Source organism: Python bivittatus, unplaced genomic scaffold, assembly GCF_059951505.1.
Source record: "Python bivittatus isolate LINGU-HERP-01145 unplaced genomic scaffold, Pbiv_v1 ctg000410_np1212, whole genome shotgun sequence".
Lineage (NCBI taxonomy): Eukaryota > Metazoa > Chordata > Lepidosauria > Squamata > Pythonidae > Python > Python bivittatus.
In genome coordinates this window covers 3,884,436-3,910,422 of record NW_028277067.1, presented here as the reverse complement: position 1 = coordinate 3,910,422, position 25,987 = coordinate 3,884,436, and the positions used below count along the sequence as shown (strand labels likewise).

General features: G+C 40.7%; 1 protein-coding gene across 6 annotated transcripts in view; it reads left to right on the top strand.

Annotated features, from left to right (window-relative positions):
• UBTF (upstream binding transcription factor) overlaps window positions 1-25,987 on the top strand; it is a 46,416-nt gene that overhangs the window by 11,930 nt on the left and 8,499 nt on the right. For 4 of the 6 annotated variants that reach the window (XM_088143380.1, XM_015887591.3, XM_088143382.1 and 1 more), the window contains 15 exons: window positions 668-823; window positions 2,475-2,539; window positions 3,871-3,991; window positions 5,611-5,721; window positions 6,013-6,146; window positions 10,382-10,523; window positions 14,260-14,301; window positions 15,353-15,466; window positions 16,143-16,298; window positions 19,660-19,815; window positions 20,988-21,098; window positions 21,830-21,918; window positions 22,830-23,019; window positions 23,286-23,333; window positions 24,764-24,832. In XM_088143380.1, coding sequence (XP_087999506.1) covers window positions 668-823; window positions 2,475-2,539; window positions 3,871-3,991; window positions 5,611-5,721; window positions 6,013-6,146; window positions 10,382-10,523; window positions 14,260-14,301; window positions 15,353-15,466; window positions 16,143-16,298; window positions 19,660-19,815; window positions 20,988-21,098; window positions 21,830-21,918; window positions 22,830-23,019; window positions 23,286-23,333; window positions 24,764-24,832 — 1,704 coding nt within the window. The remainder of the gene's footprint in view (window positions 1-667; window positions 824-2,474; window positions 2,540-3,870; window positions 3,992-5,610; window positions 5,722-6,012; window positions 6,147-10,381; window positions 10,524-14,259; window positions 14,302-15,352; window positions 15,467-16,142; window positions 16,299-19,659; window positions 19,816-20,987; window positions 21,099-21,829; window positions 21,919-22,829; window positions 23,020-23,285; window positions 23,334-24,763; window positions 24,833-25,987) is intronic. The other 2 variants (XM_088143383.1, XM_007425341.4) reach the window with 2 other exon arrangements.

The window sequence follows — 25,987 nt, the reverse complement described above, 5'->3', positions numbered from 1 at the left end:
CCTCTCCAGGTTCTTGTTGTGGGAAAATAGGAAGAGGGAACACTCTGTATGCAACCTGAGCTCTTGAATGAAAGGAGAGAAATCTTTGTGTAGCAATAATAATTACGAATTGAAGGTACAAGTTGAGGACAACTTATGGTTGATAGCATACAGTGGGCTTCCCTAACCAGGTGCTTTCCAGATATGTTGGGAAACGATTGGGAATTCTGGGTGTTACAGTCCCAGCCCATGGAGAGACGCAGGGTTGGGAAGACTGTGATAGACTTCCATGTTTGCTGTCCTGCCTTACACAGTTATCCTGCCTCAGCCTGAGAACAACTAGTTTAAAACAATAATGAACAGCAATGACAAAACAGACAAACTTTATATGTCTCTTCAGAAGTAGCTGCACTTGTGTGTGTGGTCCCATAGAGATTCTAACCTGAAATAAAGCTTACATTATTAGATCAGTGGAGTTTCATGGTTGAGTTTAATTGCATGTGTTACTTAAATATGCTATTACCTTATTCCAAATTCTTGGCTCAGCTTAATTTTTATTTAAAACAAATGTTATAAACAAAACACAGTGAGAAGAATAAGTAAAACCCTGATTTTTCCATTTTTGTGGGGAAATAAACCATCTCAAAATATTTCTTCCTTATGTCCTTTCTCTCTTGCCCCTGTTCAGAAGCATCCTGATTTCCCCAAAAAGCCTTTGACCCCATATTTCCGTTTCTTCATGGAAAAGCGAGCAAAATACGCTAAGCTGCATCCAGAGATGAGCAACCTGGATCTAACCAAGATTCTTTCAAAAAAATATAAGGAGCTCCCCGAAAAGAAAAAGGTGAGCAGTATGTATTTAGGAGTGTGATGAGGGGTATCAGGAATGGCAGATGTCCATAAGTAGTTTTGCATACTAAAAGCAAGTCTTTTTTTTGATCTGTGCTCCCAGCAAAGCTCTATGCAAGTGAGAAAATGAAAGAAAGGAAAAGGCTAGTATTCCCTTCTTGGGGAACTTAGTACCTACAAATTACTTCTTATGCTTTCTGCCAAAAAAGATACTCCCTTTTTCAAGGGCTCGTACAGTTAAAAAGCTGAAATTATGAACCACAGAATGAGTTTATAGGCCACTTGCTTTAGACTTACTTAATAATGGCTGCAGATCGTTAGGATCTTGAGCTTAAAGCTGGATGCTTGCCTTGTGGAGGGCCTGTTTATAGACCTTTCTGTTCTAGAATGACCATCCCATGAATTGGTTGCAACCATTATTTTTATATATCTGGGTGGCTGAAGGAACTTGACTCTACTTGCCTGCTGAATTGGCAATCACTTGACATTTAGTGAACAACTTCTGGTGGCTTGACTGCACCATGCTTTGTACAGCATGTTGAGATCCACACTCCAAAAATCAGCTGGTCTGTAGTTTATTTTGGGAGGCGAGTTTTAAGAGATGATATAGATGTCTGAGCATCTGCAAGGTGCTTTTATCTGTTGAAATCCCCCTATATGCAAAAAAGAAACCCTAAAGAACAAAAATTCAAAACATTTTTGGCCCTATTACTTCTGGGGCCGCTAAAAATAGGCTGCATGAAGCCCCAGGGTCATAATTCCTGCGTCCCTATTTTAAATGGTGACAGCACAGAGCTCTTTGCAGATCATAAATGAAATGCAGAAACCAGCAAAAGATACAAGTGGGGTCAGCACAGAGTGCTTAAGTAGTAGGAAATTCCTTATAAAAGGGGGGTTGGTTTTACCTCAGCTTTTTTTTTAAAAAAAACCCTTACCTTTGTGAAGATAAGCCTCCTTTATCTGAGTCTCTGCTTAACTAAATAGGAAGCAAGATAACATTCTACAGAATTTGTGTATGCAAATGTGCCAAATTTTAAATGCTCCCCTACTCAGGAACCTTTGCCTTGCTGACTGAAGGCAAAGGTTCCTGAGTAGGGGAGCATTTAAAATTCCTACAATTCTTGCTCTGAGCTAAGAAGAACCGAAGATGCTACTGCTGGAAAGTTGCTTAGCATTTCTGAGGGACCTGCCTAGATAGAATCAGGAAATGGCTGATGCCTATTTGCCAGCTTCTCCGTTGAGGAGCATAAAGTCCTTGTCCTGTCTGGAGTCCAGAGAGATGGATATTTGCGGTAGGGCTTGGTTCACTTTCTCCAGCTGACTTTTCTCCAGGGCAGCATGGAAGTATATTTGCTTGGGACATTTTAGCTCTGCATGCCAAGAAACTGAATCTCTCATGCCATTCCCAGAGATAAGGAGCAGTCACAGGGCTCTGTGGAAGACAGGATGGGCATTTTGTACATGCACACACACACCATGTAACTGGGATTTCAGAAAATAGAATTAGGGGAACTAGATATTCAGCATAAAGAATCAAGATAGCTCTGTCCCTGATGAGGGGGTGCCTGTGTGTGATGACTTCATGTAGCCACCTTATATATACATAGCAGCTGTGGAGTATTTTTCCTCTCTTCTCTGTTTTCTAGATGAAGTATATTCAGGATTTCCAACGAGAGAAACAAGACTTTGAGCGGAATCTGGCAAGATTTAGGTAAGAGACCTTAAGCAACAGTGTCTTGCTTGTGTCCATTAGCTAAGGCTTCTCAGCTGTAGACTTCAGTTGCACACGTTTAGTGAAGGGTTTTTGAACTTTACTGTGAAAGCTGCTTTGGTTTGGAGGTGGCTGAAGAGAGAGTGGAAGGAATGAGTGCAGGTGGAAGGTTCCTTGGCTTCAAAAATTGCATGTTCTACAGCATAGGAACCGTTTCCCATGTTAAAAGCCAAGTGATGGAATAACAAAGTCCATAAATTTATATATTTGCAAGGCAGGTGAATATTTTCCATGTGAATATTTGAAAGCAAATCCTATAAGCCAATGTTGAATTAAACCAAAGATCTAGCTAGGCAGCTGTTCCCAGCTTGAGATATGTTGAGTCCCAAGATGTTATACTATAACTCGCTCAATGAATGACATAAGCTGTCATTTGCACTTATGGAAGCGGTAGACCACAACTTCTGGGGAGACAAAGTTGGGAAAGGAAAATGTAGACCAGCCAGATTTTCTGCAATGCACAACCACCAAATTTGAAGGGAGCTGCCCTTTCCTGCTCTATAGCATGTAATTAAACTTCCAGTTTCTGAAAAAAACCAGACAAAAACAGTGTATGTGCTGAGCATTTATATTTACAGAGTGTTTCTTGATAAGGGAAACATCTGTATCATGTAGGAAATATGTCCTGTTATCTAGCACAACAGTTGCTTGGGTGATTGCTGTTGGTTATTGTGCCTATCCAGTTTACCTTCCTCCTCTCTTTCTTGTTGGCCTCCATTGCCAGCCAGTAGACTTTTTTGTGAAATGCTGTATTTGTCCCAGAGACTCATGCCTGTTGACTCTCCAAGAATGTTTGGGTAGGCAGTGGATAAGGCCTTTGCTCTCATACTTTTCTTTTTTCCATGGCCCTGTCTTATTCTTGGATGCTAGAAGGTTTCAGAGCAAGAGAGGAGTTGCATATAATTGTGCCAAGAACACATGTTGGTATTATGTCAAATGATTAACAGCTCTTTAAAATGAGAGAGGGGGGAGGCAATGAAAAAGCTCAGAGTTGACTATTGGAAGGAAGACCCACAGCCCTCTTTGCCTATGGCTGAAGGTTGGAGGCTTGTGAGGGAACATTTTTTAAGGCCGTATGGAGAGAAAATAAAATTATCCTATGGATAGGACACGGGCAGATTGATCCTGCAATTTGGGGATTTCTTGGCATTAAAGAGTGGGTACTGGTTCATAGGGCCTTAGAGAGGTTTATATGAAAGTGTGTTTTGTTAATTCCAGTATGGTGATGCCTTACATTTTCCATCCCCTGTTACCATCCCTGTTCTGTGAAGGGAAGACCACCCTGACCTCATTCAGAATGCCAAGAAATCTGATATCCCAGAAAAACCCAAGACCCCCCAACAGCTCTGGTATACTCACGAGAAGAAGATCTACCTGAAAGTCCGGCCTGATGTAAGTAGCTCTACCTTTATAAGTTTGAGGCCAAGGTGGGTAAAGGTGGGTATGGGAGGCATGAATAAAGACCGCCCAGAGAAAGTGGTGAAAACAAAGGGAGAGAGGAAGGTAGGAGGATGTTTCTGAGACTGGAGCAAGGGGAAAAATGTAAGTATTGCAGTCTGTAAATGTAATTTCTGCTGTTTGGGGTAAGACAAATTATTTTAATTTCTGGTCATCTGAGGCTCTGGGGTCTGGCTTACAGTTCAAGCAGAACCAAGTGATAAAGGCCTTCCTGAGTTACAAAGTTTGGGCTTCTCATCCTGCACATGAGTGTTTTTTTCTTACCAGAAAACTTCATTTTGCTACAGGAGCTATTAGCCCGTCAGAAGGAAATGTTCAGCTTCACGGTTTCTTCATATTGTTTTCTTATCCACAGAGGGGTTCTGCTTTTTTAAATAAATAAAGCATTTAAATAAAAGCAATTCCCCCATCTACATCTGGAGATGTTACACTCAGGAAAAGCTTTGTCTTTGATTCTGCTGAATATGTAAAACTGGTCTTGAAAGAGCTGCCAAAGGATCAGGAAAAAGTTATGAAACCTAAGTAAAGACTGGAGAAGTATAATCCTGACAAATATGTTTTAAGAAGTTGGGAGTTGTTCCATTAAAGACAGGAGAACCATCTTAAAGACATCCAAGTGGAAATAATTATAAATCCATGCTCTCTTGAAAATGGGGCAGTGAATACGAATGGTTTACTTTAGGGGTTGACAACTTTTTCAGCTCCAAGTGCCATTGATTGGCTGATGGCTCGGATACTTCCTCCTCAAATAGCCAATTCCAGGGGGCTTTTTTTTTTTAATTGCAATTTATTTGAGTAGCCCTAAGTGCCCTTTTAGAGTGTAGCCAAGTCTCTGATTTACTTCTAAAACAATAAGGTTTAAGGTAATCTAGTACAAATGATGAACAAAACATACAGGGTAGACAAAGAGTCATTTTCATGCAGTGAACATTCATGGAACTCATGGCCACAAGGTGATGAAGGTCACATGTACAAATGGCTTCTAAAGTGTTAGATTTGTAAAGAATGGTAAACAGAATAAGGCCAGAGAGAGATCACCACAAAAACCCTGTGGGTCACTAACTTCCATCTTTGTTGGAGGCATGGAGGGACACTCTTGGAGGCGTGCAGCGAGACTTAATAAATATTGTGATACACTGCTCTTAGTGTCTGTCTGTAATATTTGCTTGCTATTTGTATTAGATTCCATAATTCACATTATCCAGACAGTGCTCCTTTTGGTGAGAAAGAGAAGGATAGAAAGAGAGCAAAGACATGAGACCCTTAAAAATGACCTGTATGGGCTTAGAATCTTTTTTATATGTATTTAAAACCAGAAACAAAGATTCTCCAGAATTCTCATATTGGATTCTCTGCATACGCAGCAAATTATATTTCGCTTCCTTGCAGGATCTAGAAAAAAGATATTTAAAAAAAAACAGAATTCATCTTCCCCAAAGTTTAGCTTAATTCACTGCTGTACCACTAGGGTGGGCAGTGTTCCCTCCCCTTCCCCCATTTTTTTCCTTTGTACCTACCTTTTTTATTTCCCCCTCCCCACCTGGGTTTTTCAGGCCACCACGAAGGAGGTGAAGGAAGCGTTGGGCAAGCAATGGTCTCAGCTCTCGGACAAAAAAAGGCTGAAATGGATTCATAAGGCTCTGGAGCAGCGGAAGGAGTATGAGGTAGGGAACAATCAACCGTTCCCCTCCATATTCTCCCCCCTGTGCTCAGCCCGGCCTTGTCGCGGCTGTCCAAACCCAGCCACGCTCCGAGAGCCGATTTGTGGGTGCAACTCCCTTTCACCAAGCTGGAAGGTCGTTGCAGAGCAACGCCTTCTTTGCTTCGTCTGCCAGGAGTTGAAATCGGTCAGGGACAAGTAGTGGGTTCTCTCCTGCCCTAAGCCTAGGAAGGGCTTCTCCCCAAAGCTTTGTCAATGTGTTGCATTAACCACCCTCTGTGCTTGCTGTTTTCAGGAAATGATGCGAGATTACATACAGAAGCATCCAGAGATGAACATTGAGGAAGGGGCGCCACCGCGGTCCACCCTAACGAAAGCAGAGAGGCAATTGAAGGACAAGTTTGATGGGCGACCCACCAAGCCCCCTCCGTAAGTTGGGGTGGTCATGTTAGGGAGGGCTTGTCCCCTTTCTTCATTGGTGGAGCATTTTCACATATACAGTATTTCTTAGAACAGGTGAAATATGGAGATCCACTTTACATCTGTTTGGTGTGGCAAAAGGAACATGGAGTTGAATTTAGAATAAAAGAGACCCAGATTCAAGTCCCTGTCCCAGCACATCACATATTGGCTCTGTTCATTCAACACACTTAACTAGGTCACTAAAGATCTAGTAGCTGCTACCCTTGTTTAATGATAATGCTGATTAGATTTTTGTGGTTTAATATATTGTGCCTGTCCAGTTACATTATGGTTCAATGTACTATGATTAGTAGTAGTAATAATTGTATGCCACAGCCACAGTAGAAAAATCTCATAGTATACAAAAGTCAACAACAACCAAAATATCAACGATAATATCAATATGACTATCATAATCATTTTAAAAAAAATTTAAATTGTGTGAACCTAGAAATCGGTTTATGATCAAGCTAAGTCTGTTCTCTGTACACAGGCACTTGGAGGCTTCATGTGCCTGTGTGCTGTGCCTGATCTACCTCTGTGCGCTTTCCTTCACATCCAAAGCTTGAAAAGGTGCTTTGGAGCACACGTGGATAGGCATGCTGCCCCTGTCGCTGTCTCTTTTACCAGTGTCTGAGTTAAGAAGGGCTGACAGGGTGTAGTAACGTGCTTTGGAACAGGCATGCTTAACTCAAATTTATATTTTCCTGGGATTGCAGTTTCTGTTTAAAAAAAAAAAAAGCAGGGAAAAGAAACAGCTTTACTTCAGAGGTGCCAAGTAGATATGGCATGCAGATCTGTGCCTGCTCCATAGTACTTTTTCAGTTTGGGATCTGAAGTGGAGAACATCCCTACTCTAGAACCTTTATTTATATATATATCAGGACAAAGGCATACTATATATTGCTATACTGAGCTCCTTATGAACAGAATTTGGGGTCTTTTTTAACCAAAAAAGTGCAAAACAGTATCCTTTCCTTGCGTCCATGGTTGCCATGTTAAAGAAAATCAGTCCCGCTTTTGGTTCCGTTGCTAGCACATAGTGTAGGGGAGGGAGGGAGAAAAATGCACACAGCTTGCCCTCCCTTCCTCCCTTCCCCCCTTCCCCTCCCTCTCATAGACAGACATTAGAATCTTTTCCACTTGTTCTGAATCATTGCCCAGGTATTATAAGATTAACAATGACCTCCTTATTTTTACCTACAAACCTGCTTACAAAAACTGTTCTTCTGAATGCAGTCCTCTTAACACAGCAAAGGTTGGTAGAAGGTTGATCAGAAGCATAAATTCAGCAAGGTTTTCTGATTCCCCCTTTCTTAAAAGAGGTTGCTAAAATCAAAAGCAAACAGCTTGGGAAGAGCAGCAGAATTCTGTGTGCCACAACATCAAGCTCAGTGCTGATAATTAAAGCCATGTTTAGTATAACCCCTTGTGCCCCAGAATATTACCCAGATGTCCCCAAGCAGATTGTTTTCTTTTGTAAATGGGATGGAATAGAATAGCCACCCATCTCAGCTCTAATAACCGATTTTCACTCCTTTTAATTTGAAAATTGACCGGCCCTTCAGTTTAAACAGTAATAGTAAGTGGCTTACAATCAAATGAGAACATTTAAAACCACACCCCAGAACCACAATTAAGAAAAATAAGATAACACTGGGGACAAGGTAAAACCAATAAAGAGTGTTTTTAAAAGCTTGTTAAAGATAAAAGACCATTTCAGCTGGCAATGAAAATGCATTAAAGAGAGCATTGAGAGAACATTTCTAAACCTGACCACTGCAGGTAGAATCTGGCCCAGGGCCTGCCTGTCAATTATCTTCATGGGCAGAATGCAACTCTTCATTTTCCCCCCAATTCCCAACAGTGGTCTAATGTTGTGGTTAGTGGCATCTGCAAGGAAATAAAAATGTGCAGGATGGTGGGTACAATGTTGTGATTCAAGCCCCACCCTTTACACAAAGAGGCAGGGCTTGCATCACAACATTGTGCCAACCATTTTGAAGATTTTGACACATACACACACACCCTGCTGGCACTGTGATATTTCTTTCCTCCATGAAGGAGGAGGAAATATTTATCCTTACTCCAGTGCAGTTTGAAGAAGGCTAGAAGCCCTGGGAATTTATTTGAGCCCATTTTCACTTGCCCTAAATTGTTCCCCTTCCCATCCTTTCTAGTATGGGGTGGGGGATTGGTCTGTAGTCCCTTGGGTATTTAAAAAGAGGATAGTTTTCTTTCACTTTTATACTATTGTAGGATGGTGAATACATAGCAAGAGATGCTCCTGTTCCTGTCCTGCTTTTATTCTCCAAACTTTTGAGGTTAAAAATCCCAAATCATTCCAGCTGGCTTCTGAAAGGCTATTCAGAGAGCAGATGAGCAGAATTATGGGCGTGCTCCCCACCACATTCCTCCTCCTGCTTTTCTCTGCAATAGTTGCAATTGATGCATTTGCCAAGACACCAATGACAGAAAGTCTGTTCTTTTTCAAATTTGGGGCACATGTGCTCATGTTAGTTTTTAGTGTCTAGCTCAGTGTTTCTCAACCATGGCAACTTTAAGATGTGTGGACTTCAACTTCAAATGCTGGCTGGGGAATTCTAGGAGTTGAACTCCACACATTTAACGTTGCCAAGATTGAGAAACACCGGTCTAGCTGAAAACTAGTTAAGGTCATCCAACTCTTCATTCCCTTCCACTGCTTTATCCTGAGGGTGAGATTCTATTTGAACAAATTTGCCATCCCCAAACTCTTTGGCTGTGCTGGGTAGGTGTTTTGGGAGTTCAGTTCAGTTCTAGTTTGTCTGGAGGATACTGTGTTGAAATAAAACTTGCCTGCTGTGATCCTGCAGGTTAATTCCCAGCCCTTATTTGCAGCTGTCTAGCTCTCATCTCCCTCTCAGTGGTAGATCCAATTCAGTGCTCCAGTAAAAATCTGAAAGAGAACAATACACCTCAAAAACCCCTGCATCCTAGCAACCAGACCCTTGGATTAGGGTGGAAAATCACCCAAAGTAGTGATTTTTATGCAAGCAAAGAAGCTTGTATAAAACCAATACTTCTTTATCTCCCTCTCTCTCTTTCTTAGGCTGATGCTTGTGGGGTTGGATAACATTAGTTGACAAGCGGCTGTTTCCAAGATTGCCTTCTCAGAATTGGCAAATGATTTTGAGGTCCAGGGGTGCACGTGAATGTTTGGGAAGAGGCTACAGACCGCAGTAGCTGGGCTGATGTTGGAAATGGAGGTGGTTTTTGTTTTCCTGAGTTTGGGGGAGGGATTTTGAGCTTTTTTCTTGGAAGGTTTGTATCAATATCAGGGCTTGTATTAATCATTTTTGTGTGTTTTTACCTCAAAATCATACCACCCCATTTTCTTCATTTATGGTCAGGGGCTTCCAGGGCCACAGAAGAAGAGCTCTAGAGCCCTTTATCCCCACTGGTTTACAATCTCAGGCCACAATGTGCATTCCCAGTTTAGGGCAAATGTGCAACATTTTTGGGGCTGCATCGTTTGGGTGGCATATTAGAAACTGTAGTCTAAGAAGTGGGGTTATGTAATGGTATGTAGGAATGACCTTGAGGGATGAGGGGAAAAGATGCTGCCTAGGAAATGATCAGATAAAAGGGGGAGAAGCCTGCAGCTGAACAATGGGCAAAAAAAAGAAACTTAAAAAGGATCCACCCTAAGGTGTCAGGCTGTTAAAAGTGACAGCGGGAGATTTGTATTTTCAGACTTGCAAGATTCTGTTAATGTAGCCTTATAATAACGTAGAATTAGCTCATCTGGTTGTGTTTCCTGTCCGGTTTACCTGGGAGGGCTGACAGGTTAGGACAAAAAATTGAATTAAAAAAGTAACGTAATAAATTAACTAAGCATGCAATGTCTTTTGGTGCTTCCTGGATTTTTAACAGTTCTCCCATTTGATTAATTTGCTGACATCTTTTTGAGGGGGGGCACTCAAGACTGTTGAGGGGGCTGACTGCGGTTCTGAGGCCTCAAGGCACCTCTATTTTAAATTATTGGTGAGAATCCCTACCCCAAATGAATATTTGTAGCTGAAATGGGAATTTATCTCCAAGGATTATCACGGGAGACATAGAATTATTATCGTAGACATTTGATTGCTGTTGATTAGTATAAAGTGTACCCAGTACTAACTCAGTGGGACAGTATTACATAAAGCAACTTATTATTTTAGGAATAGTTATTCGCTTTACTGTGCTGAACTGATGGCAAACATGAAAGATGTCCCAAGCACAGAACGGATGGTGCTCTGCAGTCAGCAGTGGAAACTTCTTTCACAAAAGGAAAAGGATGCCTACCACAAAAAGTGTGATCAGGTAAGCACAGCTGGAAGAGCAAGGATTAAAAATGTTTTCTAGAGACAAATAGTAAATCCATTTCCTGATTTCGGATTCAACTGGAGTTGGCTCTCCCACTGTTGATAGGGAATTCTATTTACCCACATTCAGAAATGCAATGTGTTAGTCGCGTTCAGCTGTTTTGGAAGTCTAGTCCAGTGTTCAAAATGCAAATAAACATCTGTCCCTACAGAGTGCAGATAAACTACGTGCTACTACATGCAATACAAATAAATAAAATGTGTAAAATGATCATTCAGTTAATTGGGTTAGTGACTCACCAATTCCTGGGCTAATGTGATATTAACAGGCGTGCCTTTGGGTGTCTATCAGTCCCCTGCCCTACTTGATTCACTTTCTTTTAATTAAAAATAAAAAAGGGAGGCAGACATGTTGTAGAGCAAAGTGCCAGCCCCATCGTCATCCTCTTGATTTGGTAGAAAGTCTCTAGGCCCCATATAGACCCTGCAGGTCCACATAGGCGTTCTTAGAAAATAACAATGAAGGGTAGCGGCAGGCTGCTCTTTGTTTGGAAGTGAGCCCACAAAAAAGACAGGTAGACGACACGTGATGGGGTGCTCGGCGAGGCTAAAAGTCTGCCTGACTCCATTCTACTTGTTCAGCTGTTTTGTACTGTTTGGTCCCTCATGGCAGACATTTTGTGGATGGGCAGCCATTTTTATGAGTTGCCCCACAACATATTTCTCAATATTCCAGATATGCTGCCCGATATTGGAGAAATTGCTGTGCTTTATTTTGAGGGCTGTTATTAAAAAAAAAAGGAAAGAAAGGAGAAGAGGAATCTCAAATCTGGAACCATTGTGAACTCACTGATATGGAAAAATGAAGTTCATGTGAGTTCTCAGAGCAAAAGGAAATAAAGGAAAACTAAAATTCAGAAAATAAAATGCACCTCCCCGCTCCCCCCCATGGCAGAAGCTGCCTTATTCCCTGAACAATGCAGGCGTGTTAGTCATTGCAAGTTCCGTCTTGCCGGTAGGACAGGAGTTTGCTATTTGGGCTGCGTGAGGCGCGTTTAACATGTTTAGGACTGCACTCCGAAAGCGAGCAGAGCAGGATTTGTTTTTCTCCCAAACTGAAAAAGACTGGAAATTTTATCTGCACACAGGCTAGGGGATTCTGAGGACCACAAACATGCTGGCTGGCTTCTGTGCCTGCCTTCTGCTATAGGAGGAGATTCACCCAGCTGCAATCCAGATTTATCCATAATAAAGTCATTTCCTTTGGTTCCTTATAAAAACTGGGTATTTTCTCTATCCTTTTTTAAAAATAAAATGATTAAGACTGAACGGAATCCGGCTGCTTAATTTATGGCCATTTCAATGTATTATCTATTTATCAGAATGTGTTTATTTCAGGTAATAGCTATCTGGCCTTGATCAATCAGATGTATTTATAACTATGATTCTCTCAGACTTCACTTCAGCCTTGTTTAATTGACACTGAATTGAGAGTGGTGCCTTGTTTGAACCCGAGCACACTGAAACCTCAAAAAGTAGTCAGTTTAGGAGAATAGAAAGGAGAAGGCAGAGGAGTGTGATGGAGGACACCTGGTGGAAGGAATTGTGTAAGAAAAATATTGCAGATTCTTCCCTGTGCACTTTGATTCTGTGCCTTCAGAATCTCCTCTAACCACTATAGCAGCAGCACGTTGCATTCTCTGTGCATTTGATACTAATAGCTGCAGTGGTGATAGAACAGCCCATTTTGGCCCTTCTTAACTGCCCAGGAAGGGCAAATGTCATAGAGGATGACACAGTCATCCAAGCAGACTGTCCATAACTTCATTTGCTGTAAGCTGAAACACAACTCAGTCCTAGCCAATTGGTTCTATACTGTGGGCACCTCTGTCTCTGCTACACTTGTAAAATTTAAATTGGAACAGTCTGTTGAATGTATTACAGCTGAGCTCTCCCCTCTCTCTCCCAGCTGGATTAGCCAACATTGTATAAATGGAATGATCAAAATTTCACTTTTCTCACCATCAGTACCTAGTTATAGTAGCCAATAATGCAAGTAATAACATTTTTAATTGTCATCAGGCATCCATCCCTCTCTTTGCTCTCTGTTAGCCCAGCTATTTCATTTAACTTCATTCCTCAATATAGGTGAGGGGTGAGCACTCGACCTGCTTTTTGCAGAAATAAGAAAGAAAGCAGGGGCATTGCCTCTTATACGCATAAAACAACTATTGTTTGTGTGTGTGTGTGTGTGTGTAAGAAAGAAAAGGAACAGGGTCGAAAACACGGCCCTCTCTTTTCTGGTAACATAACCATCACATCTTGTATTCTTGGACTTGACTGTTAATTCAGTTTGAGTGGATCCTCCAGAAGTGATTGGCCCATCTTCCAAGGAATTCAGTAGCTCTGCCAAATTTAAAGTAATCTCCCAGAGACACCAGGAAACTATCACAATATTTTTGCTTCCCAAGGCAGACCTGCAGAGATGAGTTGTAATTCATAGCTGAAAATATAATTAATCAGTAGTCTGACCATGACAGGGAAGTTGAAACTGGTAGTTGTGGCCACATAAATCATTCTCTAGTCTTGGGCAGTCTTCTGTCTTATATTCTATCAGATTTGTCTGGCTGGATATAATTTGAGTCAGGCCCATTACTTGTCAGGGAGGCTTTGGAAATTATAAGGCATATTGGACGAGGCAGCCTTTATGTGGACATCAAAGTCCTCATGTTTGCGAGCTGTGGATATCCTCCAAGCTACCTCCCAACTAATTTATGAGGCATGAAGGCTGGTGGGTAAGTATTGTTGCTGGTATGCTGATAGAATCTTAATCCTGTTTTAAGTGCCCATTGCTAAATATAAACACTCATAGCTAGCTGACTTTGGGATATAATAGCTGAAAAGGGAGCTGAAATCTGATGGATGTCAGTTAGATCATTGCACTCTTCCAGGATCACATTTGGGGTGGAGGTAGACTTGCCATTAATCAGGCATATAACAATAGCAGTCTTGAGAACAGGCAGGTTGCTTTCTTGCCTACAAGTGTTATTACAATTAGGAAGGACCAGAAATGTAATAGCTACAGCAGTCTCTACTTTTCTAATGTCCCTGTTTCTTAATTGCCTTCCCAAGCTCCCTTTGATTCTTATAATTGCAGTAGCCCCCACCCCATGTACACTTATCTTAAACATATTAAAATAGGATGGCAACAGTATCGTACAAATGCTTGGGACTACAACTCCCACAGCACCTTGCAATTGATCATGCTGGGTCAGTTAATGGGAATATGTGTCCAGAATATCTGGAGGACATCATGCTGTCTGACCTTGACTTTAAAAAGGATAATTCTAGTGCCCTAGTTTCACCTTGTTTGGCAGGACTTTTTAAATGAGTATATTCTTCCTTCCTGAATACTAAATTATGCTTGATATTGTCATCTTTTACCTGTGGAATCAGAAAATGGGGGGAAAGTCCACCAGCTGTGTTTACTGAGGATTTCCAGTTACTGATTCTTCAAGTACAGCTGTGTTTCAGAGCTACTATTTTAGGTCAATTAAATATTTGGTCCCAAGTCCAGTAATTTATTAGAATTTCTAGAAACCAATTTCTTACAAACTTGTAAGAATCAAATGGTTTAGAGAGACAAATCAGGGATGGAGGGTGGAAAAGGAGATGGGAACCATTTAGCCTACTCAAGAAACTAACTTTCTCTTCTTGCTGTTTTGCTTTCGTAGAAAAAGAAAGATTATGAAATTGAGCTTTTGCGTTTCCTGGAGGTGAGTATGACCCAGAGCACACTGATATACATGTCTAACCATCTCCAATTAAAATGAATTGAACTTGAAAAAAAATTGACATTGGTTGGAACGTAACCACTACAACAGTTCACTGATTTTAATTTGGCATAGGAGGGGAAAACGATCTACCGTTTTCTCAAACCCAGCAGGTTTTTAATCTGTCATGGGACCTTAGTGACAAAGCTCAAACCTCCTCTGGCCAAAACTGAATTCTCTTTTCTTAGCAGGGAGAAACAAGTTAATAATAAACTGCGGTTGTGTTTATGTCCACTTTTATTTCTGCACAATATTTGAGTTGATAAATATTTCAAGATGCATTCTAGCAGTCTCCGTGTGTTACATACCAGTCTGTGTATGGGTTTCTAGAAAAAATCACACTGGGTTTCTAGAAAAGAAATCTTGGACAAATTTCTTCTCCATGTTGGAACCTCAGTCATAGAAAGCATCTTGAAAAATGTAGTGGGTAGTATAAACAAGCTCATATACACGCCTTCTCTCCCTTCAGCATATTTTATGAGTTCTGTGTTGTTCAGGGGTTTTCACAGGTGGCTTTCTTATTCCTGGGCAGGGGAGAACAGATAAAAGATGAAGACAGTGTAGATGCTGAACAGGTAGCCCTCGTTTAGTGACCACAGTTGGGATCAGCAACTCGGTCATTAAGCGAAGTGGTCGCTAAGTGAAACTGCAACTGTGCTTACGATCTTACTTCAGCTTACCTTTGCTTTATAGACCTGCAAAGGTCATAAATGCAGGCATTGGTCGCAAAGTTATTTTTTCATCACCATCATAACTGTGAATGGTCACTGTCTGAGGCAGTCACTAAATGAGGACTACCTGTGCTACTAATGTAGTACCTTCTTGGGAAGCTGTCCTTCTCAGAAGAAAATGAATAGGCAGTTATGGAAATTTCTGTTGATGCTGAAAAGGTTGCCAAATTGTGTATAGGTTTATTTGCTAAATAGAGAAAATTACAAATACCCCAGTGTCTTGCCTCTATAAACTTTTAAAAGAGATTGCTATTATTGTTTAGAGCCTGCCTGAAGAAGAACAGCAGAGGGTTTTGGGAGAGGAAAAAATGCTGGGAATAAACAAGAAAGGTGCCACCAGCCCTGCCTCTAAGAAGTCATCACCAGATGCCAGCAAGGTGGGTGACATACCCACTTCAGGGGTAGGAGCAAGGACATACTGTGGATATGGGTGCATTTTTACACTGAAACAGTGGGATAAATCTGACCTTTAAACCAGCCTCAAGACTTCATTTTAAATGGCTGCTGGACTTGCTTTAGAAATTTTGTTACTAAATGTGACACCACCATCCCCTTAACCATCCAGCAGACTTAGAGAAAGCTTACTTGATAAACCATCTACATTTTAACCTAGTAACTGTTAATTAGTTAAAATAAATTCATATATGCTCAAAAGTCAACAGAGAAACCTTTTTGAGATATTGGATGTGTGAAATAATTGTTCGACTTTTAATAAGTTACCAATCTCATTGTTATATTTAAATACTCATCTTTCGGGAGCTTTTTTTTTTCTTTCATTTTTCATTGCATTAAGGCAGCTGAACAAAAATTGCTTTAACTTACAGCCCTACCAATTAAAATTTGATCTCACTGGTATGAATGGCTTCCCCTATTGATTAATGAAGTAAGATGCTAGTTGATTAATCTAGTAGATAAGGTTTGCAGATCTAAAATTAAATTTTCCCTTTTACTATTTTTTATTTGCTTTTTCCATAATGCTTTCAAACGAACAAACAAACAAAAAAGATAAACGCAAAGTTCCACAACCACGAGTCCCTTTGTGCTCTTTAACAGGGAGGTTCTGAGAAACCCAAACGGCCCGTTTCTGCTATGTTTATCTTCTCGGAGGAGAAACGCAAGCAGCTGCAGGAGGAGCGACCCGAACTGTCGGAGAGTGAACTGGCCCGGTTGCTGGCGCGGATGTGGAATGATCTTTCAGAGAAAAAAAAGGTTGTTTAATCAATAATGCACATTCTCCTAATCATCTTTTGGGGGGGAGGTGTGGGGGAGCATGTATTCCTGGATATCTCAGTCACATGGATTTTTTTCTGTTGACTTAGATGAAACCAGGATCTTGACCCTCTCCCTCACCCTTAAAAAAATAGGAAAAGAAAAAAATACCTGCTAGAAACCTGCAGTGGGTTCTGGGATTTTCCAGAGCCATCAGCACCAAGCAGCTCCGTCACAGTCTGGGCGCTCCTACCATTCCATCTTGCGTTGCCTCTCTTATATTTTTCCCTAGCTGGGCGTTGCATGTGGAGCCAGACCTCGACAGTACCTTCTTGGTACCAAAATGGGCCCAATCAGAGCCCTGTTAGGTATTCTTCAATAATCGCCATTTCCCAGGACATCTACGACTATTATGTGGAGAGGTCTTGAGGCTTGGTTTAGAAGCCTGAGAAGGAGAGTGTGTGGGACTTTGGGGGAATTATACACACACCTTGATTTCCAGTTAGAAAGTTGGGTTTGAGAGGGATGAGGCAGAGTTGGTGTGGTTGAGGTACATGCATCAGAGGCTGATTTAGGGTAAAGGCAGGGCTGTTTATCAAACTACAGTGAACATTCATGGTCTGTAGCATGCATCCTTAAGCTGAAAAGCATCTTTGCACAAGGAAGTCCTAGTGAGCAGTAGGAAGATTTTTATTTGTTTTCGTTATGCTGCAGAGCATTATCTGTCCGTCCGTCCGTCCGTCCACCCACCCACCTATCTATCTATCTATCTATCTATCTATCTATCTATCTATCTATCTATCTATCTATCTATCTATCTATCTTTGTTGCCTTCGAGTCAGTGTTGACTCCTGGCAACTGCCTGGATGAGTCCCTGCAGTTTTCTTGGCAAGATTTTGCAAGTGGCTTGCCATTGCCTCCTTCCTAGGGCTGAGAGAGAATGACTGGCCCAAGGTCACCCAGTTGGCTCTGTGCCTAAGGCCAGACTCAGGATCTCCTGGTTTGTAGCCTGATGCCTTAACCACTACGCTAAACTGGCTCTCATAAATTGAATTGCTGCTTTCAAATTTTGTTAGCTAGTTTTAGTTGCTCATGTTTACTGATCTAGGAAGCAGTGAAGAAGCACAGTGAACTAGCTGTTGCCACTAAAAGAGTTCCTATATTCATCCTTTCTTTTTTTGCAAAATCCATGTCATTTTAGTGGGAGGGAAGAGAGCATAAGAATAGATTTGCCAAAACACATCACTTGTAGGCTTCGTTAACTGAAATTGCCTTTGTAACCCTGAGGCCTAGAAGCATGGGAAAGAAAGGAAAGAAACTAAATGAAATTTTGAATTCTCTAGGAAGCTGGATTCTGATAAGTCCAGCCACATCTCTACTATGTATATCATCTGTTTTTTAATTATTTAATTTATATCTCACCTTGTTGCCTTATAGAAGCACTCAAGGAGGCTTACAACAATAAAGCATAAAACATGATAGTAAAAGTAGAACAACTAAAAGCAGTATCATTAAAATCAGTTAAAACCTTGACGAAGATATAGATTTTTGCATTATTCTAAAATACTGCGGGGGGAGGGGAATGCACCTTCTTGGGGACCACATTCCCTTGTTTGGGAGCCATACAAGATAAGCCCTTTTCCTGCATACCAGCAAATTGAGTGAGGACATCTTTTCCTTGCAGTGGGGGCTTCAATTCTTATTGCAGCTGTTTTGTAACTCAAGAGAGGCACTTTCCAGAAGAGAGAGAATATGGCTTCAGGTCTGCAGTTCTGATAGTCCCTGCCTTCTATAATAATTGTAATTTAATTTTATAATTTAGAGGCTGCCTGACTCCACAAGATGTTGGGTGGCTTACCGCTTTAAAAGCATAGATAATAACTTTCCCTAGGAAGAATAAAAGCATGTATCCATTTAAATTAGCATTGTTTTTCTAGGTAGCAATATTTTAAATGAAAGCTACTAGTTCCTGTCCTGCCATTAACACATTTCCAGAAACAAAGAGAGAGAGATTCAAAGCAGAAAGATGTTCTTTGGGAGATAGCAATCAGGAGTGTTTTTCTTGAAGTTAAACTTAAGAAGGAAAAAAAAATGAATATGCTACAAAACAAAACATCAGTCTATTTTATAAGTAATACAATGATAAATCTAAATTCCTTTCTCATTGAAATTCAGATTTGGCTACATCTTTTACTTTTTCAGCAAATGAAAAAAAGTAGCAAGGCTTCACACCTAACATACTTTAAATACTTTGAAACTTATGGTCTATTGATTTGCTAGAAAAAGCAACAAAACATGAAATGCATTCATAAGGCTATTAATGGACATTAATATTTTTTAAAGTATTTGAAGTAAAACATTCCTATATACCAGACAATTTTTCTTGGAAATGTTCAGGAAAATTGAGGGTGGGGGGACTCCATACAGAGAAGGCATTTGTGTCCTGTAGATAATATTTTTTCCCACAGAGAATTTGAAGTGAGGGCCTCACCAATTATTTATAATAGGTTATTTAAGTAAAAAATGAAAAGGGCTTTTGCTTATAATCATACTGTTTTTCTTGCAGAATTTTGATTTTAATTTAATTTAATTTTAATTATAAAATAATAATATTCTATTAAATACTAATAGAAATATTTATGGATATATAGTTGTGTGGGGTTTTTTTAATGCATGAGCTGCATAATTCAAGCCTCCATCCAGCTGTCCTTTTTAAAGCACATGGTTGTATTTTTAATTTTGAAAGCATGTTGTAGGCACCCTCACAAAATTACTAGGATAGGGTTTAGGCTTAGAGGCACTCTTGATAGTCATGGTGCTAGAAACCAGCGCTTTGCTTCACAGTAAGCCTGCATACCATTTAATTAAAAAAAGGGGGGGGGAGTTCTTCCTTAAAATCCACTTTACTGGATCAGAAAAGAACAAATTCATCTTTTTTTTTTTTTTCCAGAAGAGGAGTTGTTGTCTTGGGGAGAATGAATTTTTTGTTAGTGCTATTGGCAACCTTGGGCAAGCAAAATATTCTCAATCTGAATAGATGATTCTTAGGCATATTATTGGGTTAATATATAGTTTACATGGAGAAATTGGGTGGGATCCAATGCTGCTTGGTATAAATGAGGTATGTAGCAATATCCTGCAGGGGTGCTTGGTGAATGAAGCAGATCATCTGCTGTTTTTCTCATTTTCGAACTCGCTTAAGCTACTTAATCCCAGGGTTCTGTAAAACACTTTTTTTCAGAGCTTAATTACATTGGATTTGAGTCAGCTGATTTTTCTTCTTTTTTTCTTTTTGGCTAGCTAGCCAGTAACTCTTGATTAACTCATAGATTTTGACCATCCTTGCTCTTCCCTCATCTAGGCCAAATATAAGGCTCGTGAGGCTGCCCTGAAAGCTCAGACAGAGAAAAAACATGGTTCCGACAAGGAAGATCGTGGCAAACTTCCTGAGTCACCCAAGACTGCTGAGGAGATCTGGCAGCAAAGTGTTATTGGCGATTATCTTGCCCGCTTTAAGGTAAAGTGAGAAAAGGACAGGCATGGTCATAATAGTAAACATGTTCATAGCTTTGAGATTTTCTTTAGGTCTCCCTTCCAAGACTTTATTAGGTCTGATTGTTCAATTTTTTTGAGATCAGTCTAGACCAGTGTTGGTCAACCTCAGCAACTTTAAGATGTGTGGATTTCAATTCCCATGCTGCCTGGGGAATTCTGGGAATTGAAGTCTACGCATAAGTTGCTGAGGTTGACAAACACTAGTTTAGATCATCTAGTTGCTGCTATTTGCTGGGACCTTTGAGGGAGCCCATATATAAACTATTAGTCCTATTTAACTGCTGGAGAAGAGTGATATTTCTCAACTAGATTTCTTTTCAGCCACACATATTGAGCACTGAGTTCTGAATTAGGCATTTTAGTCAGGAACGGTGCTTAGACTTGAGTTTCTGTACAATTTGGCAGTCTCTTGATGTTATGTATTCAATAGAAGTGTGTAAAACATTGTAAATTTTAAACATTTCACACTGGAAATACCCTGTTGCAAGCTTGACGCGCCATTTTGAATTTGAGACAGGGGTTCCAGTCTTAACAGAAATGTTCCAAGCTCACAACAGCCCTCATTTTGATGGCGCTCAGGAATGATTCTGTTAGCGTGTTACATCTCGGTACCAGCAATTTGGAAAGTGGTACTGTGATTCAAAGACAAATAACTCCCCCTCCTTTTCAGAGGAAAAAGCCTGAATGCCCCTGCCTGACTAGCCACTGTACAGCAAAGCTACAGAATATGTATGCCTCCCCCTGTTACGCTTGCCTTTCCCAGTTTCCCATTCTAGCTTCACACATGCACCACATATACACTTACATATTTTCCTGCTTCTGACAGCTCCTCCAAGGTAGGTAATTATTGTCAGGTGCCTCAATAAATGCCAGAAAGAACTTGCTGGGAGGAAAGGATTATGGGGGGGATTTAAAATGAAGGTGGAGAGGAAGTGTAGCAGAGAAGAAGACAAAAGGTTATGCCAGGGAAATAGGTGGCAAGAGAAGGAAGTGAATATGCTAAGTAAGTATGTGGAGGGAAAGACACGTGCCTTCCACTTTATGTCTTTTTGAAATGATTGGAAGCCCACCTTTGGATGGTTCTGCAGTTTATGGAGTCCATAAAGTCTGATAACAGTCTTTGTTTTATCTCAGAATGACAGGGGGAAAGCACTAAAAGCCATGGAAGCTACTTGGAATAATATGGAGAAAAAAGAGAAACTTATGTGGATCAAGAAAGCAGCAGAAGATCAAAAACGATATGAGGTTTGCGTTAATTATACTGTATTAGAGCAAGTATGTGTGTATGTGTCATTTCTTTAGGAATGTAGGAAACTGGGCAGAGTTGGGATGCTCCATATCTCATCCATTAAGGGGTGATATCTGATGGGGCCTAGGAAACATGCCCTTTGGAACAACATTCCCCCTGAGATCCATCTGGCCCCATCCTGACCTTGTTTAAAAAATCCCTTAAAATCAGGCTCTTCCCACTGATTTCAGATTAGACTGGGTGACAAGTCCTGTTTGCTGTATAGTTTTTAGAATGGATGGTCTATGTTCTGGACACCTGTGGTTTTTGACTTGTATCATTTTTAGGAAGGAATTTATTGTACGCCGCCCAGAATTTTTGTGGAATTGAACAGCCTTATAAATTTAATAAATAAATCAGGCATAGAATGAACTTCTCTGTCTTCATTTTAAAAAACATAAATCAGGTTTCTAGTGCAGGAAAATATGCTTGAAAGTACATTGAAAGTATCATTCCAGCTGACATTTCACAGGCTGTTGAAATGGCTAAGTAAGTTTAGGCATTACCCAAAGTGTCAGATTAAGTGTTTACTTGGCACAGAATTTTAATCTTTAGTATTGTGTTTTAAAGGTTTCTAGATTTCATGGCTGTTGAGCAGACCTAAGTGCTCCTTCCTTGTTGAAAACTCAACTACCTTTAGGGAAGTAGGGCAGGGCAGCCTTTATTAATCCTCCTTTTCCTTTTGTAGCGAGAACTGAGTGAGATGAGGGCACCCCCATGCTCAACAAATGCCTCCAAGAAGATGAAATTCCAGGGTGAGCCGAAGAAACCCCCCATGTAAGTGTTAGCTTATTAGGATGCAGAAATGTGGGATTGTGTGTTTGACTTCGGAAGTATCTTTATGGCTTGGCTTAGTACTTGTAGATGCCACCTTTGGGGGTGGAATAAGCCTTTCCCTATTGTTTGTTTTATTTACAAGGTACAAAGTAAACTTCTCAAAGAATTTTTCCAAAACAACTTAAAAAAAAAACAACCGTACAGGGCTAAAATCATATTAGAGTTACAATACACTATATGCATTCACACTATCCCGCCCCCGCACACGCTCTCATACAACAACCCAGCCAAACAGCAGAATAAAAGGGCATAACTTCACAAAATTTGGTAAAGCAAAGTTAGAATTGTGATCTCATGAAACTTCTCAGTTACTTTCATGAGACAGAAGAAAAAACTTGTTTAAACAGGTGTCTGGAAATTGTGAAAGAATACTGTTGCTTTTTTACCTTCTTGTGGCTTGTTTGGGTTTCTCTCTAGGCTGGGTGGGAAAAGATACTTTGCTGGAGTGTCCATGAAAAGGAGGCATGAAAGGACTTGTGGGAGGTGGGCACATGGAGATTTTTTGCACATTTCTCTTGTGGGAATCATGCCATTGAAGGTTACAGCCTTAAGTGTCAGGGAATGGGGTAGATAATAAACAGATCTTACTTAGTTGGAACTAAACTTGCCTTTTATTATAACAATGATCCCAGCCACTAATTATCCACAAGGCTTCATCTTTTCATCAACAAAGCCCTACCTTTGATAACTTTGTTAAAGAGTTTAGAGTGGGATAGCCAGAAATATCTCCCAGCGTTAATTCCCATATATGAAATTGTTGAAAATGAATTACCTGTTCTAAATAGCATTGCTCCACTGAATTGGAAGAGAAGTTAGAGTAATAGACAATTTCCCTGACTTGTGTGTATCAGGAATGGATATCAGAAATTTTCTCAGGAGCTGCTTTCAAATGGTGAACTCAACCACCTTCCTCTGAAGGAGCGGATGGTGGAGATTGGGAGCCGCTGGCAACGGATCTCTCAGAACCAAAAGGATCAGTACAAAAAGTTGGCTGAAGAACAGCAGAAGCAGTACAAAGTGCACCTGGATATGTGGCTCAAGGTGAGCTGTGAACTGGGGAAGAGAAGAGGGCAGGTAACAGCTCCTTGATAAGCCCAAGATGCAATAAAAAAGCCACTGAGAATTTAAGTGGAGTCCTCCCGTCTAGCTTCTGTATGAAAAACTGTTCTCCTTTATCAGTAACACACAGTTGTGGGTCCTTCATGACTTTTAATTCAGATTTCTCACGTCTTCTTAGTCCTCACTGTCCTGTTTCACTGATCAGCTTTTAATTTTGGTTTTCCATTTCCCATCTATTTTCTCTACAGAGCTTGTCACCGCAAGAGAGAGCTGCCTACAAGGAGCATACCTCCAGTGTTAGTGTCTTGCAAGTATTTGTCGGGGGAGATTGCATATCTGTTGGGCTGAAAAGAATGTTTCTTGAGCTTTATGCTTGAAACGGAACGTAGCTTGGAAGGGACTGTAGCTCTGAAAGGAAGGTGGCATTTGCCTGCCAAGCATTTCAAAGTCCATGTTGTGCAGTATTCCACTTGGTATAGTGGAATATGAGGAGGTGAATGTTTTCAGAGCTAATAGAGATTTGGGTTCATGACATACTGTTGGTCAGGGATAGCAATACTGAAGTGGCTACTAACTGCGCACCAGAACACAGAGAGTGGTGACAGGGTTATTGTAGGCTGACCATGCACATTCATCCACTTCCTACTTTTTAGTCCCAGGTATGTGTACACAGGGCTGGCAGTGAAACTGAAATTACAACATAGCGCCTTTTCTTTAGCACTTCAATCGCACTGAACATTCGTGCTGAAGATAAAGATGAAGTCTTGTTGGACAACAAATAAATTATGTTTTCCAGGCATTCCAGCCATATATATGCTTAGTTACCCTTCTCCAAACTGATGTCTTCTAGAGATGATAGAGGGCAACTTCCATCATCAGCAGAAATGCAGTCAGGTTGGGGAAGACCAAGTTAGGTAGTATATATGCTGGCTGCCTTTCAGTTGGATGTTTACTGTGGGCTACTACATCAGGACAAGATAAGAGTTTGAAAAAACTACAGAGGTTACAATATAAGAAAATGTGGTCTGGGGACAACTGTTTAGAAATTGCTGGCTTGGTAATCAAAATGAAAGGAGCAGATGCGTAGTCAATTTCCAGATATTTAAAATGAAGTTCAGGAGAAATTGATGGTAGCGGTATGTCAGGAGTAGGCAACTCCTGGCCTTCAGATCCTCTTTTTGTGGCTGTTTGTGACCCCCTCTGTCCCTTACTGCTGAAAACTGGTGGTACAATTCCTTGCCATTTGGGGGTGGGAAACACATAAAAACTGTGATATACCCCAAAGTAGACACATCACTCTGCTAAAAAGCAGAGGAAACCACCATTCCTCTCCCCCAAAAGCCATTCCACTCATTCCAGCCCTTAGTCTGCCCCCAGAGAACTAAAAGTAATCCTTGGCCACCAAAAGGCTTTCCACCCTTGCAGTAAAGGATAGACTACTGGAGATTAAAGAGAATTCTCTAGCTGTAAATAATCCTTGGGTGGAAGGGTCAAGTTAGTTTTGTCTTCAAGGCCTTCTCATTTTACCCATTTCGGCATCAGATTCCATGGTGCCATTTGTTCAGGGGTATGGTTGAGGGCCACAGGCTGTAATTCAGTAAGGATGAAAAATGTAGGCAAGGGAAGTTGTGCCTCCTTTAGATTCTGATTTGTGGAAAGGAATGCAGCCATGTCCCATGTTGATTTTCTCTCTTGCCACCTCTTCCTTCCACTTCTGTCTCATCAGAAACGCAAGAACATGGGGAAGATGCGAGGCCCAAACCCAAAAATGAAACCTTCAATGCAGTCCAAGTCAGTAAGTATCTTAACAGTGCCACTTCTATGTTATACAGCTATTGCCTGGTGAAAATTTCCAGAGAATGTTATTCCTGGGGTCAGCTGATAGCTTCAAAGTAGTAACTGGATCCTGGAAATACTGTAAAATCCAGAAATTCTGTACCCAACAATTGATTGGTTTTTTTTTTCCAACAGGAATGAGAGCAGAACAATGTTTCTGCAGCTGATGGATCTTGTAGGTAGTAGTAGGGCCCAAGCTGAACTTCCTTTTTATCTTTTCTCTTAAGAAGAGATATAGTCTTCTTGAAGTGTGCAGTATTCAGATCCAAAGTGGGAGCAGTGCTTCAGATCTGGAGGAGTGCTTGCTGCACCTGTTGGCAGCTCTTTAAAGAAGCTGTGTCTTCTCCTGAGCTTGCAAGGCAGCTGTGCAGTCCCAGGAGAAAAAGTGCTTCAGTTAAGAAGGCAGTGATAGGCCTGTGTCATGTGGTTGTACCCATTTGCTACTTCCATAACTCAAACCCATATTTTCTTGGGATAAGGCAGCTATTATTCAAACCCAAGAAAAGATGTGGCACACCAGATCCCAAGCACCTTTCCCATTTTTGATCTTATTACTACAACACCTCTAAACTTTCCCAATAGCATTCTTCCTGCCAATCAGTAATAAGGGAAGAATTGTTCTCCGTTGCAGCCATAGGACTATGATGATATGTGGTAAGCATCTTGGAATGCTTGCATGCTTACTTGAATCAAAATAAGCTGGAGCTGCATCAGTTAAATTTAATTGAGGGGAACTTTAAAAACAACTTTTTGTTTTTATATTACTCCCATTACAGCAGTAATGAGAAAGTTATGGCTCTCCATGTATTGACCATTAACTCTACCGATCTTGGTCAGCTGTTGAGAATTATAGAAATTGTAATCTGGAAAGCCACATGTTCATCACAGTCCTTTGGGGAAGGGATTGACTTTCCCTTTCCTGCACACTAACCATGCCTTCTGTTTCATTTAAGGCTTGAACCACATGCGTGCCTCCGTGAGCATCTGTGCACTAAGGCATTATTTTTTAGAAATGGGAATATGTTTGGCTGCTTTAGATTTAATTCATTGTAGTCCTCATGAGTACCTGCCCTTCATCTGAAAACATAATTTGTTTTTAATCTACTTCTCTGGA